General features: G+C 40.9%; 1 protein-coding gene across 1 annotated transcript in view; it reads left to right on the forward strand.

Moving 5' to 3' along the window:
- pcxb (pyruvate carboxylase b) overlaps positions 1-19,324 on the forward strand; it is a 285,890-nt gene that overhangs the window by 12,401 nt on the left and 254,165 nt on the right. The window contains exons 2-9 of the mRNA XM_069717004.1: positions 2,109-2,245; positions 6,444-6,537; positions 7,158-7,248; positions 9,576-9,741; positions 10,094-10,239; positions 15,374-15,491; positions 16,379-16,446; positions 18,468-18,551. Coding sequence (XP_069573105.1) covers positions 2,109-2,245; positions 6,444-6,537; positions 7,158-7,248; positions 9,576-9,741; positions 10,094-10,239; positions 15,374-15,491; positions 16,379-16,446; positions 18,468-18,551 — 904 coding nt within the window. The remainder of the gene's footprint in view (positions 1-2,108; positions 2,246-6,443; positions 6,538-7,157; positions 7,249-9,575; positions 9,742-10,093; positions 10,240-15,373; positions 15,492-16,378; positions 16,447-18,467; positions 18,552-19,324) is intronic.

Below are 19,324 nucleotides of genomic sequence, written 5' to 3' on the forward strand. Positions count from 1 at the left end.
AGTTTTATGTAACTAAATCAGTGTGATTTCTGTTTAATTTCTTTACATAATTCTAAATATCTGTGAATATGTCACTTGCCTGACACTTGTCCACAGTATCTCCCTGCATTTCACCCAGAGAATGATGGGATAGGTTGAATTTTATCTCATCATATGCTAAAAAGTTTAAAACTAGATGGTCTAATACACCGGTAGACATTTGAATTGATGTTTGTTGATGCTGTTAGTTGATTTTAAGTACAATAGACAAATAGTAGTGTTCATTACCTTTACATTAATACTGGACATAATGCATCTTTAAATGAAACTCTGCAACCATGAGTCAAAAACAGGAAATGACTGTGCATGGCTCAGAGAAGGACTTTTTGTTGTGTATCTGTGAAAAGCTGAGTGTTTGAAGAAGGATTAAAGTTTGATTTTAGGACCTGGCTTGTGTAGTTTTTTTTGGGGCTTGTTTTTGCTTTATTCCTGAAGCGTATAATAAGATAAATGTAGTGTTAAATACAATGTGGTAAATGTGTTTAGTTTGGTTTATTTAATTATTTCCAAATTCAAGGATTCCTGGTTAGCTTCAATTGACTGCAGTACCGGTGTTTGACCACAGCGGGGCAGCCAAGGACTGCCAGTGAAGTGCAGGTTTATAGTCAGAGCAGAAGAAGCAGCATCCTCTCTCTGGAGCACCACCTGCCAGCTTCCCCACGTTAAATGAGTATACAGTAGTTGCATTTTTTTGCACTTTCGCGCGCGTACCTATGCGTTAATGTACAAGTATATATTTGGACACCTGTGCTATGTGGCTGTTACATGTTGTCAGCTTGTTGGTAACAGTGTGCTTCGTTTTAGTTCGATAATTACATTTGGGGAATTGTTGATGTACAATGTTGCCACCGAGCTGTGATGTTAGTATTATGTATAAAACAGGTTGTTTATTTTGAAAGATAAAAATTGTGCACGTTCTTTGTTTCTTCTTCTACAACTGAAGTCTCGGAGGATTAGTAATGGTGCCAGTTCGTATGGTTGTATGTAACTTTGGCAATTTGTGCCTTCGTGTTGTGAAACGAACACACCTGAAACTCATTTCTTTTAATTGGGCGCGCTTGGAGCTGATTGGCTGCCGGTAAGCGGAGCAGCAGCAGCTGATTGGCTGTCTAACTCCCTCGGTCCTTTTTATGAATATCTAACGCTGCTGTCTTGGAGCCTGTTTGGGTGTAACTTTTTTGTTTCTCAGTCAGCCGTAAGCTTTCCTTCCCGCCGTACTAAACTCTTTTATGAGTGTTTTTTCAAACTATAATCACTACCTCAAAGTATACCACAAGTCCCATAATTTGCCTTAATGCATAACTTATTATTTTAAGACCACTTGGTGTGATTACAGAGCCCTTTCATTATGTAATGATCAGCGATCATCATTTCTGTTAATGAAAATTGGCCTTTTTTTTTTTACATATCTTACCAAAGACAAGTGTTACATGTATGTATAGATTCTGACCCATGTTAGTGTTCATCATGCTGTGATTATAGGGCTGAAATCTTTATTATTTTAATCGTTTCTCTACCTATAACACTTCCAGTCATCCTGATAGCAAATTGCTTATACCCAAATGTGTATTAGATGGTAACACTGTTGTCACAAACTTCCATAGCAACGGGCGTCAAACCATTTATGAATAATACAGCTCTTTCCTCCTTATTACCACAATAAATCCAGGATTCCTTGTAAATATCAGCACAAGGCCAGGTAACATTTTCAAAGCTGAAAGGAGTACACAAGCTTCGGCAGCAGCTTAAGCGGCGCTTTTGTAGATTTAATCTCTCCAAACAAGGCTCACACCTGGTTCTTCAAAGCATTATTATCCTCTTATTTTCCTTAAAAAACGTCTTTAGTCACATGAGAAACTAAACTTAGCAAATTTACTACATAGACACTGTAGGGAAAGTATGAATTGTAGATTTACATGTTTGATTCATTGAATGTGATGTTGCTTAAGAGCGTGACATAATGTATATAATCTCTGCACCTATTACCTCACCTATTGCTGTTAAGTTTGAATCATATAGAGACATCGTTCGTGTGTACTAAACATGGTTTTTTTTTTTCTTCCTCTCAGGATGCTGAGGTTTGCTGCAGTCCGAGGTGGACTCGGCCTGTTGGCCGTCAGGAGGGTATGTGTTCTCTCCCGATCCGCCCACTCTGCCCCGCACAGCGAGTATCAACCAATCAAGAAAGTCATGGTGGCCAACAGAGGTAAAAACCTTCATCTCCCACCATAACAGTAATAATTCACCTCCGGAAGAAGACGAGCAATCCAGACAGCACCATTAAATTAAATAGTTTAATACCATTTCATTTATAATGGAAGGAAAAAGCTTCCTGAGGGACACAAAGACTCCCGGATGTCTAAATTTTGAATGCCAAGTTTTCAGTTTGTCTTGACACGTGCTAATATTTAAGCACACATTTTATAGGGGCGGCTACGCTACCTAGCAGTGGGCTAGCAGAAAATAGTGGGAACAGATGTGGAGCCGCCACCACCACTGTTCTACCAGGAGCTGTGTACTGAACTACTTTTTAATTTTATGCTCCACACACAGTCACAGAGATAAACAGGTTTTCAAAGCTAAATAAAAATTGGCATGAAAGTAGAAGGTATTTATTTCTTCCTCTCTGGGTCTGAATGGGAATATAATTATAGAGAAGCCGGTACTTTTCTAAACACAAAGCAGTGGTTGTTACACGCAGCATAAACATCACTGATGTACTCTGGCAATACTTCTTATCACAGGACCACTTCCTCTTAATGCTAATACTGTCCAGAGAGGCCGTCAGGGTGCAATTATTAGCTCTGTCAGTTGACACTGAGTGTTTGAGTGATAAATAAATGTATTCACGCCTTTTATCCTAATTACTTTTTAGAGCCTCCCATTCGATCCATTCGTGTGGACACATTTAAAAAGCCTAATTTGGTTCATCGTTTAATTATTCCAGTTTGATTGGTGCATTGGCTTTCAGTACTGTTTCTATTCTGGACACATGTGGGGCTCTATAGGCTCCCTGCTGCATGCATGCATACAGGGATGGGTGACATGGACAAAATCAATGTTGATATTTTTGGTTTCAATTCCTTGATATTGCGATTCCGACGATAGTTTAGAGATGACTACTAATGCTATCACAAAATATTTGCACAATGACGTTTTTGATGAATAAATACAAGTAATGTGGATGTAATGATTAAGTGGCTAAAGGCTAATAATAGAACAGCTAGAACAGTCTGGCAAGCTCAAACACGCAATGCTGCCTTTAAAACCAGGAAAAAGAAAATATTTACGATGTCCAAAATTTAAGACGACACCCAGTCTCATATCACAATATCAGTATAATATAGATTTATTGCCCAGCCCCACTATCTTGGATTCACCGCCACCCTCTCATAAGGTGAGACACTGCAGGTAAAAATATACACTTCCAAATATGCTTCCATAGCATGTCTTCTTCCAGAATAGTGTAAAGAAAATATCCATAATACACATTTGGGTGTTTATTTTACTACACTTTGTTTATTTGTGTTTATAGATGCCTCCTAAAATCACAAAAAGATAGCCTATATAAAATACTATATGAATGATGTGAACAAACCCCTCTGTAAAACCCTTCAGAATATAGATACAGATGCAACTGCAAAGTTTGGTGTGTGTGTGTAGGTGCTACTGAAATGGAGATTTCTGTCTCAGAATAGGCGAAAAAAAACCTCCTTTTAAAGAAATAGCCTTTACAGTACATGTAACCGTTTCTTCAAAACGAGTTTTTTTCTTGTACTTTGAGCCAGAAATCTCCACTTCAATAGCACTTAAGCTTTTTCAGTTTTTATTCCCATTTGAAGGTTTTACAGACGGGTTTGTTCACATATCATTCATAGTCTCCTGTATGACATATTATTTCAAAAAAATATGATGAAAATTGAATTTTTGTATGGCTTTTGACCGTAAGAGATATCTAAAATTCCCTCAGTAAAAATCTTTGACTCAAATATGTCAAAAATGAAAGAATAATTTTAAACCTGGCTTAATACGGTGTTCAGATTTTTGTTCTCGAAATGTATGCAAAATGGTTCATATTTAATCAGCTAAGCACTCATTTGCATATCAAAGCACAGCATTTCAGAAAACTTGTAATAATAATAAAAAACAACAACTGTTTTCCGAACCCGAGTAATCATCTGATGAAGTTTGATGGGGATGTCTGCTAGTTGAAATGTTTACCCTGATCACCTGTAGAGTCTTTACCAAGCTGCTTTAATCCATCAGTTTGATTCAAATAGGTCGCGGTCTCGGCTTCGTACTCGCACGCAGACTGATATGATATCAACATCACATTAGATCATATTCATCACACTGGAGTGCACTGGGACTCTCTCTCTCTCTCTCTCTGTGTGTGTGTGTGTGTGGAGATGAGGAGCTCGACCATTATATCATATCAACCCAGATTCCACTTCACCAAGCACATCCCCTCTCTGCCATTGCTTCTCTGCTCCTCCACTAATATTCTCCTCCTTTTATTTTCATTTCTGCGTTCTTCCCCCCCTCCTCCCCCCCTCACCACCTTCTCTCCCTCACCTCCCCCTGTCTTTTGCAGCACTTGTCAGATGTGATTTTCCTCTAAGCCACTGGCCTCTCCCCCCCCGTGACTTTGGTCCCTTTCACTCTTTTAAAAGATTTTTTTTTTTTTTATTCCTTACCTCATTTCCCTCCACCACTATTGCCTCCTCTCCACTTATTTGTCACTTTGTCAAACTGTGTTCCTCTGTTCTCAAATCTTCTTTTTGCATTTCTCCTTTTAAATCAGCTGCTTTTCATCCGTTTCTTTTCTCAAACCATCTCATTCTCTCCTCCTTGTCCTTTCTCATATTTTCATGCCATCTACAGTATGTTCATATTGTTGTGTTTTCCATTTTTCAAAGCTGCATGCTGTCCTCCTCTTCAAGGAACTAAACTTTTTTTTTTATTTCTCCCCAAAATACCGTTCCACTTGGAAAACAAGCATTTGGTTCTCATGACAGGAAGATAAAAGTCGTGGAGTGTTTTGTTTGTCTAAAGCTGAGATTTTACACTGCGTTTAGACAAAAAAAAAAAAAAAAAAAATCAGTTGACTTGTTGCAGTGTGTTGTTGTCGTCGCTGTATTTTTGTGCACAGTGTGATGAAGTACACCAGATGGATTTGTCTTGTTTTCACATGGCATGTGGTATGGCATGAAAAATTCAAAGTTTATTTTCTGCTCTCAGCGGAGGCATTAGTAGTAGCAAAATAGGGCCACAGGATGTTGATAGAATGCTATAAGGTGTGTGCTTATGATGAAAGAGCGAGAACTACAGCCTCCCGCTACACACATGTAACGTGCAATCTGCTAAATTATACATCAAAAAGAAAGACATTAAGGTTATAAGATTGAAGAAAGGAAGGAAGGGATGGAAACAAAGCCACTTTCACCATCCATCTCTTGTATACACCGCTCAAAAAAAATAAAGGGAACACTTAAACAACACATCCTAGATCTCAATGAATGAAATATTCCAGTTGAAAATCTTTATTCATTACATAGTGGAATCGAGTCGAGTCCTGGACAGTCTGTGGTGCGACGTGGCGTTTGGTGGACGGAACGAGACACGATGTCCCAGATGTGCTGGATTGGATTCAGGTCTGGGGAACGGGCAGGCCGGTCCATAGCATCGATGCCTTCATCAGGCAGGAACTGCTGACACACTCCAGCCACATGAGGCCGAGCATCGTCATGCATCAGAAGGAACCCAGGGCCCACTGCACCAGCATCTGGTCTTCCAATGGGTCTGAGGATCTCATCCCGGTACCTCATGGCAGTCAGGGTACCTCTGGCTAGCACATGGAGGGCTGTGCGGCCCTCCAAGGAAATGCCTCCCCAGATCGTTGCTGACCCACCGCCAAACCGGTCACGCTGGAGGATGTTGCAGGCAGCAGAACATTCTCCACGGCGTCTCCAGACTCCGTCACGTCTGTCACATGTGCTCAGTGTGAACCTGCTCTCATCCGTGAAGAGCACAGGGCGCCGACGGAGAAGCTGCCAATCTTGGTGTTCTTTGGCAAATGCCAGTCGCCCTGCACGGTGTTGGGCTGTAAGCACAGACCCCACTTGTGGACGTCGGGCCCTCGTACCACCCTCATGGAGTCTGTTTCTGACAGTTTGAGCAGAAACATTCCTTTCTATGGGTTGTTTTGCTAATTTCCTCTCATTTCCACCTGTTGTCTGTTCCCATTTGCACAACAGCAGGTGAAATTGATTCACAATCAGTGTTGCTTCCTAACTGGACAGGTTGATTTCCCAGAAGTGCGATTGACTTGGAGTTACATTGTGTTGTTTAAGTGTTCCCTTTATTTTTTTGAGCAGTGTATGTTTCCTCCTCTTGTCTTCCAGGTGAGATCGCTATCCGAGTGTTCAGAGCCTGCACCGAGCTGGGGATTCGAACCGTGGCCGTTTATTCCGAACAGGACACCGGTCAGATGCACAGGTAATAATCTCTGCCGCATCACATTAAAACAAGGACCACAGTGGGTGAAATAAAAGAAGCACAGCAGGTGGACCTCTTTGCTACACAACTCAACTGCTAGATATCGAATACTAACAGCTGATTTGAGTAATTAAAGGAAGCCTGGGAGCAATTTTCTTCTCTCTGACTCTTTGGGTCCCTTCTTTGTTTCGCACTTTGTATTAGATGTAGACATAAGTATAGTTGTATCGACATTACAAACATTCAGGCAATCACACTGCTTATCTGCCAAACATTGAGCTTTTTAAAAAAAATTTTTTTATTACACTTTAACTCTTTAATGTTTTTGTTTTTTAAGATGCCTCTCCTCCTTTATTCTTTTGCCTCTACGCCACCTTCCCCTTATTTCAATCTTCCCCTCTCCATTTGCAGTATAACATGAGACTGAAAATGGCTGGTTGCAATAGTGATTTAGATAATTATCATGTGCTTAATTTGACTTGAGTACTCCTCTCTAGTCAATGCTAAGCTTGTAAATGCGAGTAAAGCAGTAATAGTGTGTGCACATCTGATTGTTTCGTCTGAATTTTCTGGCTTTCGTCCATCTTGCTAATGGAAATCTTTTACTCTTGTCTTCGCAGGCAGAAGGCAGATGAGGCTTACCTGATAGGGAAAGGTCTGCCACCTGTAGCGGCGTACCTGCACATTCCAGACATCATCAAAGTCGCCAAGGTAAGCACATTCACCACTAAATTCTCCGTATAAAAAAAGTAAACTTGCTAGTAAAGAATAACACTTTAACAGGAAACTGGTTCCAACTTGTCACGGTCAGTAATGTAGTACTCTGCTTATGAAAGGAGCTTTAAGTTGGCCTTTGATGAACCATTAGGACTTCCTCTGCTTGAGCTTTTAAGACTGCAGTTTTCTTTATTAGAAACCAAACATCACAAACTCAGGGTTGTGGACAGAGATGAGGAATCTTCTTGACGTGCAGCACCTTTGAAAGTCTACTGATATTAGGGGACGGAAAAATATATATTATTTTTTAAATCGGTCTTGCTGGTGCCTGAACTTTATACAAGTTTAATACTGCATTTCTGTGGTGCACCTTTAAATCTCATCTAACAGAAATGAAAAAAACTATTTCAGGTATTCGCAGACTTCATGCACATTGAAATGTCAACGCTGCGTTTCAGTAATAAAAATCTAGAGCCCTGGCTCCTCTCCAGACAACATAACATGTCATGAAAATTGCTGTGTTGTCTTATTGGCAGAATCTTGAATATACTGTTACAAAAGTGGTGCTCTGAAATAAGCACCCGGCTACTTTTTGTGTGGAGTTAGTTGAGTTGTAAGGACAATTAATTCATCATTTAAAGGAAAAGTTCAACATTTTGCTACTTTGCTTTGAGTAACATGGCTGTGCCTGGTAATTAAAGGTGAGGCTAGTCTGGCTGTGTTCAGAGGAAAAACATATCTCTAGCAACACTTGTGAAGTTCATGGAATACTGTTGCATCTCATTTATTTAACCGGTAGAGAAAGAAAAAAAATGATGTGCACTGGTGTTTTCCTGATCTTTTGTGTAAGAGTTTTCAGTAGCTGAAAAAAATATTCTCAGGCGGTTCATCTGACTATTAAACTTTTATAAAAGTCCTGCTTCCTTCCTGAAGTTGGTCTCGTTTTGTCCTTTGCTGTCATTAGTACAGGACAGACAAATCCCTTTTAGTCCTCTCTGTTCACCCTAAATGTGGATTTTGAAAAAAGAAGCCTTACTTCCCTCAAACACCTCTTGGTCATCTTTCTGTTTCCCGCCTCTGTCCTCCCTTCCTTCCTCATCCTCCATATTCCTTCTCTTCCCTCTGCCACTTATCACTGTGTGGAACAAATCTGCTCCTTGTTACCTCCTTTCCTTTCTGTCCTCCCTCCAGAATGCACTGCCAGTTGATCACTATCATTTTTTCTGATCAATCTCCCACGATTTATAATTCTCCACTTGGGCACGTGGTCAGCCAGCCAAGTCAGGGAGCCTTTGCCATCCAACTCATTTCTCAAAATCCGTCTGCCTATCTGGGAGCCCAGCCACCCCATGCTAGAGAGAAGTGTTTGTGTGTGTGTGTGTTTTCTCTCCTCTTCTCACTATTTTAAATTCAGAGTATATTTACCTCTTGTTCCCACTGTGTCTCTCTTTACTGCGTGAACAAAATAACCATCCGTTTCTGTCCCAGTACTTTCTGTGTTTTTATAGCTATGTTGGATGCGTGTGCGAGTGTATGATCTCGCTTCTATGAAAGTGTGTGCACCCTGGGGTGTTGTGTTAGTCTGTGTGTGAACCTTCATCTACTGTCTGTGTCTCTGTGCATTTGATCGTACCTGCTCGTGTGTGTGTGTGTGTGTGTGTGTGTGTGTGTGTGTGTGTGTGTGTGTGTGTGTGTGTGTGTGTGTGTGTGGCTCAATACCTCCTCTGGTCTGCCAGTAACAGCTCCCTTAACAACGGGACAGCCCATAATTATAGTCTGCCTTGTATCCGAGAGCAGATGGCAAATACTGATCCAGAGATGGCTCTATCTGTCAGACTCGGCAGCTACTGTATCTGTCTGCTACCCTGTGTGTGTGTGTGGGGAGGGGGGGGTACCTTCCCCCTGACCCTCAAATTAAGTGTGCTGGTCTGTTCACCGAGTCTCCTACTGATGTCCATCGAGCAGATGATGATTAGGGCGATCGTAGCTAAGATAGAATGAGAATAAAATACGTCATTAGCTCACAATCCCTTCGCTGTAAGTGACGCATAAATCGTCTGCAGTGGCCACAGGACAGTGTGTGCTAAAGCAGGCCGGTTAGTGTGTGTCATCACTCTTGGATTTTCTCACTAACAATCAGCCAAGTATTAACTGGGGCCCCGCAGTGGCTCCCTGTTTAACAGAGCTCTTGTTGCTTAGCTGGACTAAATTAACTTTCCGTGGGCTCCACTTGAAAGTATTTTAGCCCAAATTTGTAAAAATGGGTTTAGGTAAGTGCTTTTTTTTTTTCTTTCTCCGTCCATCTTTCTCTCACTTCCTAGGACAACAAAGTGGATGCCATCCACCCCGGCTACGGCTTCCTCTCTGAGCGGTCCGACTTCGCCCAGGCCTGTTTGGATGCTGGGGTGAGGTTTATTGGACCATCCCCAGAAACGGTCCGCAAGATGGGAGATAAGGTGGAGGCTCGCTCCCTGGCCATCAGTGCAGGTACTGAAGAGACCGTAGAAAAGTCGTTTCAGAGGGAAGAATCCTGATTTAAATATCGTTACAGTACTAAAGTATGTTTAGTTATTACTTTTATAACCATTAAATACTTGTAGTTTATTATTTACTGTGATAAAATGCCAAAAGATTGCTAATATGTATCAGACACTTGTGGTGTTATTAGTTACTGTAATTAAAGTTTAGACAACGTTTGCCCTGGTACTTGTTCCTTGTTGTCTGTAGTACTGGCTGCCAACCTTTTGATGGTCTCATTTATGAGTATATCATGCACTCTCCCTTTCATAAGTACAAGTACATTAAAGTCACATATTTCTCACTAACTCCCACTGTGTAGGTGTACCGGTGGTCCCAGGAACAGATTCCCCCATCGCCAGCATGCACGAGGCGAAGGTGTTCGCCCAAACATACGGCTTCCCAATCATCTTCAAAGCAGCCTACGGAGGAGGCGGTCGCGGCATGAGGGTGGTCAAAGAGTACGAGGTGAGCGCTTCTACCAGGTGTAATTTAACCGCTTGCTCTGACGACGAACGTCTTGTCCGGCAAAGAGAAAACAAACCCACCCCGTTGACTGGCCGGCCTCATGACAAATTTTGGTTTTCATATTCATTAATTTTCAGTTTGTGTTGAATCAAGGTGAAATTGCTTGTAAATTACAACCTGGTCATTTATCTCTCCGGCTGCCAGTCACTCTGTGTGTTTTAGGCTGCGTGTTCTGAAATTGCCTCTGTCACTTAGTGAAGCCTGAATGATTTTGGTGTTTATCTGACACACTTTTTTTTTTTTTTCCATCAGTTGAGCGTAATTAGAAAACGTCTTTCCATATTGTAACTGTCCACGGTGTTCTTTTCCAAAAGTCATCTCAATGTGAAGGTGATCATAAAATCATCTTTTGTGCACCATACATATGTCATGTTTCCATCATGTGCCACCTTTTAAATTGTAAAATACCCACATGAAAAAAAATCTATTGGTCTGTATGTATATATTAAAAGAGGTGGGAAGCTTTAGATGGGAAATTCTTCTTTTTTTTTTTTTTTTTTTAAAGGAATATCATTAATACTTTGATATTGGTCATGCAGTGACTGTCAACATCTTCCTCAGCCATTTAAAGGCCGCCCTCACCCAGACAGCAATGCCTCTGGAGTGTAATAAACAATTCATTTTTTGTTGTCTGGTCAACATGGCACTTTTTCATTTTAAGATTTCATTTTCCAGATCTTTATCTTTATCTTGTTAGCTTTACTGTGTGTGTATGTGGGCTTTTGTCTTGGCTAAAAAAGACTGGTGACATTTTTATGACTGAGTAACCTCAAACAAGATCACTTTTCTCATATTATTGTACTTCATCTTCACACTTCGACAGTCACAGTATAAAGTCCAGAAAAGTATAAACAGACTGTCTATTAGCTTTTACATATTCAGCAATATAATTGGTCATTCATAATTGAATAAGTGTGGTAATAGTCTGCATATATTATGCTTCTGTTGTTTATTTCATCTGTATTCAGTGATGTTGTGTGTTAGTTACAGACAGTTAAACGCACAGCCAAGTTATGTTCATTACGCTTTTCAACATGGACGCTCAACAGTGTAAGGGCTGTTTTGGGAAATGCTTGTAGAAAATTCGGAATAGTTGTATTTTAACCTCCTGAAGGAAAACACTATTTACCTTAATTGATTGTTATTGGAAGCTGGGCCAGGCAGGGCCACTAATACAGTTGAAGTTTCCATGGTTCAACGGCAGGGTAATTGTTTTTTTTTTCTTTTCTTTTTTCATTACAAAATGATGGAAATTATTAATGGTGAAATAAAACTAACGGGATCCTCTGAGAAGTCCTTTAGTGGATGATTCAATTCAAATGATGTGTCTCAAAGGGAAAACTGTCACACCAGGAAGTGGCAAGGTGTCACCCCTGTTTATTTCAGCGTGGGCCTGGCGGCAGCTTTGCTTGCTGCAGTATCGGGGCACTGGAGGGGAGTGTGTGGTTGCTTCCCCTAAGAGGGACCACAGCCCCTCCTCCTTACTTTTGCCTCACAAATTAGACCATGTCAAACTGTATTTATTGAAATAATTGAGGGTGGATCAAAATGTTCAGAGACTGTTCCTGTTGTTCACGAATGAAGCGCAGCAGTAGTAAGTTGCAGGGGGAAGCAATAACCTTTGTGACTAAGTATTCCAAGTTTGCATTGCTTGATCAACATCAGCACCTGTGTAGCATGTATTTTTGTGACCACTGGCACGTGCGCATTTATGATTTCACCATGGATTTAAGCAGAGAGCACATCAAAATGCGTTTAAAGCTCTGAAAACACTTGAAATGCCTCAAAGTCTACAGCAATAAAGCAATGAGCTGGGTGATGTGGTTTGAGTGGCATTTGAAGAGGGGCAGAACGTTACTCTCCAAGGCCAAAGAAGGAGCTGCATGTCCGGAGCAACCAGCTGGGTTTTCTTTAACATTCACGGGTTTGTGCACTGTGAATTTGTCCCTCAGGGTCAGACTGTCAACACGGAGTTCAAGTGTGACATTTCGGAGGTGTGCGAGGGAAAACCTTCAGTGCAAACTTCCTGAGCTGTGCCACAATGGCACATTGGGTTTCCTATATGACAACACGCATGCTCACCGCACAAATTTCACGCCGGATTTTGCCCCCTGCACCTTCTTTCTGTTGCCCAAAAATCGGACACAAAATTTGATGTAGCCTCTCTGCTTAAGTATCAGGTTCATGGTGAAATTGCTGATGCACGTGCACTTGTGGTCAAAGCGATGTTCAGCGAAGACGCTGATGTTGATCGAAGCAACGTCACTTACTCAGAAGTTATTGCTTCCCTGGAACCACAGAATGTTTTGCTTAAAAAGTAGTTGCAGGTGGATTTTCTATTAGTTGACTAATTGATTACCAGCTCTACTTTCTTTCTCTTGTTGTCATTTTATTGTCAGGGCAGCTCCACTGCACATCATGTTCACTGAACCCAGAGAAACACATCACATTTGAAATTACTTGGTGACCAAATGACCACAGCAGTTTCAAGCCTTACTCACTGATCTACACATGAAATGGCAGTGTTGTGTTGTACTGTAGTCATTGAGCCTCACAGGTCCGCAATCCATTGGAAAGTTTGACCTTTTCTGAGTTGTACCCCAGTCTAATTAATTAGCTGTTGACATTTCTAGTTATTCAGTTGAGTCACTGGGGCCGCAGCAGCTTCAGCAGATAAGATGTGAGGTAAATTGTAAAGAGATTTCTCCGTACTATTGGGGCCCCAAGCAACAACGCGGAGGTTGATTTATAATTCCATTAAGGCCAGCTTGTTGGTCATTTATATGCTGAATTAACAGAGTGAGGCGAACTCTCAACATATTGTAGAACGAGATGCGTAACCAGATTGTAGGACTTTTTCTTTCCCTCAAAATTTGACGTGATGTGCTTTCAGAAAGTGTAGAAAGGAAAAAAGGAGAACGGCACGCATCAAAGCTCCAGTGGCCAGAGCTGACAGACAGACTGAAGTGATGTGGGGGGAGTACAAATGGAATCCTCCGAACTTTTAGTCTTTCAAAAGTCTTCTGTCATTTACAGAACTACAGGTGCAAAAATGATTTGACAACTTTCCAAGGTCTGTGACTTTGAATTCCCTTTCTTAACATGTATAATTCAGTGTAAGTTCTACATCAGTATAAATGTCAGTAGACTTTTTTTATTTTTAACCTTATTTGTCACGGTAGTTTTTCATCTTTTTCTGTTGTAGGATATTGGTTACAATTATGTTTTTTACAAGCTAAGACTAGAAGGTGGCATTTCCCCATTTCCCTCATCAGCAAACTGATCAAAGTGCGTCCCCCTTGTTAACCTACCTCTCTAGCCCCTGCTGGCAGAGAGAAACAAGGCAAGTCTATTTACACATTAGCATTCGACACAATCTAAAAGGCTGTAGAGAATGACAAATTTAAATTACAATTAAAAGTCAAATCCCGAGGATGGGAGCATAGAAGCTAAAAGCTGCCTCACTTGCTTGGTTTTGATTCTGGGAGCACTGAGTAAACCTGTCCCACGTGACCTGAGAGGTCTGGTTGCTTCTGAATGTACAAGTGAATCAAAGATGTTTTTAGGCCCAAGACCATTTAATGCTTTATAGATGAGTAATAGGATTTTAAAACCTATCCTTTGACTCACAGGAAGCCATTGCAGCGATTTAAGGAGTTGTGTAATGTGCTCTGCTTTCTTGATAATAGGAGAGACTCTGGCAGCTGAATTCTGGCGGCTGTGGTTGATTCTTTTTCTTTCTTTCTTTTTTTTCTTAACTAAGGCACCATTACAATAGTCCAGTCAACAAGTTTTTCTCTGTCTTGTTTTGGCAGAAATTCTTAAATTCTTGCAGTGTTTTTAGGTTAGTAGTAAGCTGATTTTCCTTTTGTCTTTATGTTCCTTTTGAAGTTTAGGTCAGAGTGGCAGTTTAGTTGAATATGTTTGTCTAGTCTGCCTGACTCATTGATCCTTTATCTGGCAGAGGTTTATACAGGTAGAATTCTATGGCTCTGAAATGTCAATGGCCTATCTGTGCCTTGTATTGACAAGTGCTCCCATTGGGCCAAACCCCCAGTTAACAAATAACAAATCACGTCCTCGATGAGATGTTTGAGATCCAGTTATTTCTTTAGTTCTGGTATGTGGAAGATAACGCAGCAACAGAAGTCCTTTTTTTCTTACAATGTACAATGATAATATAGGTTGTGATGCTGTAGGTAAGAACTGAACTATCAAAGCAGAGCTCTGTTCGAGGGTTCTTCCTGTCTTAAAATTACTGGATTTGTGGAACATAATCATGTGATCCTTGTGTAATTGAAGGGTGATTCCCCCGTGTGTGAAACACATGCCAATTGGTGAACCCTGATCATGATAAATCTTACGATTGGCTCCTTATTGGTGTGATTCATGTAATTTGACCAGATGTAGAACAGACAATGTTAGAGATTTTCACACAGTTGGTGGATTTCTGTCAAATTCATAGGTGCCTGCTTGCACTGATTTCTGAGCTGCCGCTTTCACAAAAGTGTGAGCCCTTTTTGGACGTGCTGATGTGGTCTGCAGTTGCCCCAAAAACCTGCTAGGTTTTCCGCAGAGAGCATAATTTCTCAAGGCTTTAAGATGACAGCTGAGAATGGGCTCCAGTTTTCTTTCCTGAGGCTCAGGGGAAGGGGCCATGGTCGTGACTCAGTCTTTTTCCAGGAGAGAAGAATAGATGGGCTTGGCAACATGTCACAGACTGACAAACACAGATTGAGTCCTGACCTTCAACATGCAGGGTCATGATCTCCCAGAGATCTTGTGCAGCATCTTGCTCCCTCCAGGCATGTAGACATTTGTGTCAAAAGAAATGCAGAAAACAAGAAGAAAATGTCACATGTGAATGACAGGGAAGGGAAGAAGAAATAAATAACAGAAAATAAGAGTTTACTAAATAAAACATGCATAATTCATAGATTACAAGACTTGGAGAAGAAGTATGTACAGCAGCAAAACTCTTTGAAAGCCTTCAGATTCTTTGCTGTGGCTCTCTTGCCTCTTGAATGGTTGCAGCAACTCTAACATGTATGGATTTTCCTTGTGTGTTTGTCAGGAACTGGAAGAGAATTACCAGCGGGCCTACTCTGAAGCGCTGACGGCGTTTGGGAACGGAGCCCTGTTTGTTGAGAAATTTATTGAAAAGCCAAGACACATTGAAGTGCAGATCCTTGGTAAGTGCACTCTACCACTTCCTTTGCGTTCGCCTTGCCAACTATTTCTCCGTTTTATGTTTGTGAATTGACCGGGTTTCATTAAGAAAGCAAACTGCACAGAGATCCTTGAACTCGGTAGCAGCTCTGTGGGAGGAAGAGAGACAGATGAACAATGAGAGTGAAAGAGATTTATTGGCCAGCTGAGGATTCTCCAGCTATCATTTCTTATTATAGTGAATGTAACTCTGCAAACACTGATATCCAACTCCGACACTTCCAGAAAGTGGGTCTGCACTTTGAGCATATACTGGATTCCTTCTTCACTAGACATAGCTGAGCAAGCACCCCATACACTGATAGAAGTGTTGGAGGTGAGCTGGAAAGTTACAATATGCCATTGTATTGTAAAATAATTTAAACTGCAGATATTTTGGCGGGTGATGTGTTCACGTGATGAGGTCATTTGCTGTGAGTGCAGAACAGCATTGTACGGATTGAAACAACACTACTCTGTCAAAATTCCTGCTCTATACAAGTAAGAGTCCTATAACATGGCAGAGCACTATTTGTTAGGGTACTACAGGAAGTACGTCATTTGGAACCCAGCACAGTGTTCACACCTGTACTTTTAGCTGACCACTTGCGATCCGATCACCCGGGACAGATATTAATGCCAGGTGTGAAAAAGGTTACTCAGAATTTTGACACCGGCTGTGTTCGGTTGCTCTAAATCATCTATTACTGGACACTGACCCCCGGGGACAAAGAAAGTCTCTGTCTATTCTCCTGTACTTGAATACAACTTCACTATTCAGCCAGTCCTCTTCATCCTCCTGCTCATCATCTAATTCTTTTTGTTTCTCCCGCTGTCATTTCCTCACCTACTTCTCTTTGTCTTTCCTCAGGCGATAAATATGGTAATGTCATCCACCTCTACGAGAGAGACTGCTCCATTCAGCGGAGACACCAAAAGGTGAAGTCCTCATTTTCAAAGTCATCCAGGCCAACGTAATGTATTTAAGATTATCTTAATGGCATTTCTTGTGCTTTACCCAGATTAGCATGAAGTGGATGGTAATGTTGGGCAGACATGAAACAATGGTCATTCGCAGGAATCACACCTGCAAGCACTGCTGTGTGCTGAATATTCAGATGACCCAAGTGTTTTATTTCTCATCAATTTAGGCAAACGGGCCAATTAATAGCAATACAATAATAAATAAGGTGATTACGGTTCTGATTATAACAATGGTTATTAAGCGCAGGTGGCCCTGAGCATCAGAGTGCTCGGAGCTGCACGAGGTAAAACGACATTATTCCAATACAAATTGGCCACAGCTAATGGCGTGTGAATGAGAGTCTTAGCAGCAACTGCAGTAACTACATAATCCTCCTCTAAATCAACTTGGATCAAACATATCAGTTTCTCTGAGTGTTTGAATTGATTCTCAGTCATTAGGCAGAGCATTTTCTCCCAGATTCCTGGTGCTGTTACTGAAACGAAATGAGGTCCTACAGCAGCACCTGCTTGTCAAAATAACCAAATTGTGTTATGACATGAAAGAGAGAATAGAAATTGTCATCTTATCGTCACTCAATGTAACAATGTTTTCATCCGAGGAAGCTGATTATCGTGTAATATTTCATTACATATTGTGACCTCAGAGCAGTTTTAATCATGTGTTTTCATCACTTTTCTTCCTCTCCCTTTAATCAAATTATAGATGATAATCATATTAGTGGCTCTGTTCATGCCAGAGCTGCAGGTCTTTGATTCTGCGAGACTTAATCTGCCTACGCCCTTAATCTAAGATCTCTTTGAATCTCCGAAACAAGAATAGCCGCTCGTTGAAATAGATTTGGGGTGGTGGAGCGCTGATGGGATATTTTTAGTTTTCTCTATGTCGTGGAATTGCTATTCATACTAGAAGGGGATAAGATTTGATTACATTTTTTTTAACTGAGTTCAATTGGACACGGGTCATGTTGTTTTGAGCTGATTTCTGGTATTTTTCTTGGATTGGGTGACTTGTTGGACATAGTGGAACGAAGCAGATCAGCTTCAAACACATTGAACCCCACCCACCCAGCAGCCACAGCCAGATTAAATAGAAGGCTGATTGTAACTACAAATTATTTATTTTACTAAAGTTGAAGTATCAAACAAAGTATAGCATTGAGTAAACATTAATAGGTGAAGTGGTACTGTCGGTTTCAGTTGCGAAATTTGCGGAGTAATAAAATTCAAGGAGCACCCTTTTATATAAACAATGAATCAAATGGCTGCATTATGGGAAAAGAGCCACTTGTAGTACACAATAACTGTAGCTGCTAACTTTGTGGTCCCCTGCAGCCCGATGTAGCGTTTTAGCATCTTTTAGCTCATTGTTTTGGTTTTACTGCTCACAGCTTTATTGTTGGGTCCACACTCACTCAACACCAGTTTCACCATGAAAATAAATCTTCTGCACATTACCCGCCTAGCACCAAATGGCTTTCAGAAGAGGTCAACCTAATAGATCATGTTCTACAATGATCAAGTTGTATGTTGGAGAATACAGTGGCCATTCTCCTAACTTTATTTCTAAAGATCCCTTAAATAATCTATCATCAGTGACATGAAATAGATTCAAGGTAGCATAGCATGACTTTCCAGAATTAATAACTACTCTATCTTTAAACACTGTTTGAGTTTTAAATGAAACATCAGGGGTACATTAATAAAATCAGTTGAATATCTAGTGTGTCAAAAGCAGCGCTAATATCCAAGTGAGTTTGGAGAGGCACATTTTCAGGCTTAATGTCGGGTTAAATGAAACGGAACCGAGTGCTGCAATTTAGTGTTTTTAGATTGCACCACAAGTGTCTTGATGAATTATTACAACCAATCAGCAACTCAGCCTTGTATGTAATGTGTCGATCATGAAGTTAAATTATGCAACTGTTGCTACCCTGACATTGTCAGTATGACTGAAATCTGTTGTTGTGCTGAAGGTTGTGGAGATCGCGCCCGCCTTCCAGCTGGACCCCCATCTCAGAGACCGACTTCACGCCGATGCTGTCACCCTCGCCAGACAGGTACTGTTCTGTGTTTGGTGTGAAAGCCACTAACAACCAGCCACAAACCTCTTGTGACCTCTGCTCTCCCGTCCTCCTAGTTTTCTTTAGTTTGTCTTTACCCCAAAACTCAGGTTAACCAGACCGTATCATTACATGAGGGGAAATGTGGCCGAATAAATGGAAAGAAGGAATTATGACAGAAAACCCTACTTAATCATTTTTTAATCACTGAGCGGACAAAATTAATAGGTTTGTATTAAAATAATTTAAAATATTCATGTGACTGTAGCCTACTGTTAAAGCAGCTTATTCAGGAGGAAGCAGTATTTCCTCAACGTTGTCGTAGTGGGTGTCAGCATGTTGAATTTGCCGTTTTGGAGTTTGAACCACTTGTTAAGAAAAGTTGGCAGACTGGACCAGAAATGGCGTACTGAAACTGAAACGGCTTTCCTGGCGACGACTCTCGAGCCCTGGGTTGTATTTTCGTAAGTCTGAGCAAATTCCCAGTGCTCTTCATTCTTCCATCTATAATTGGTCTGCAAAACAACTAGATTCTCCCCAGGAATTTTAATGTGCTATCTACCTGCGATTCAAATGAGGGGAGCATTATTGCTTTGCCAAACTGTGGAAATGAAAATGTAATTTGTGAAGTGGCTGGGAATAGATGTCAACAGTGCAGACAGTGACTGCAATTCTGGAAATGAGTGTTTGAACAGTTTTTGAGTGCGTTTGTTGATGACAATTTTATGATCATTGTTACCAATTGTGCATTCTGCTCTGGCAAAAAAGGA

This window comes from Brachyistius frenatus, unplaced genomic scaffold (assembly GCF_029030835.1).
Source record: "Brachyistius frenatus isolate BFR_SWC_R1_liver_20210118 unplaced genomic scaffold, ASM2903083v1 Contig_166, whole genome shotgun sequence".
Classification (NCBI taxonomy): domain Eukaryota; kingdom Metazoa; phylum Chordata; class Actinopteri; family Embiotocidae; genus Brachyistius; species Brachyistius frenatus.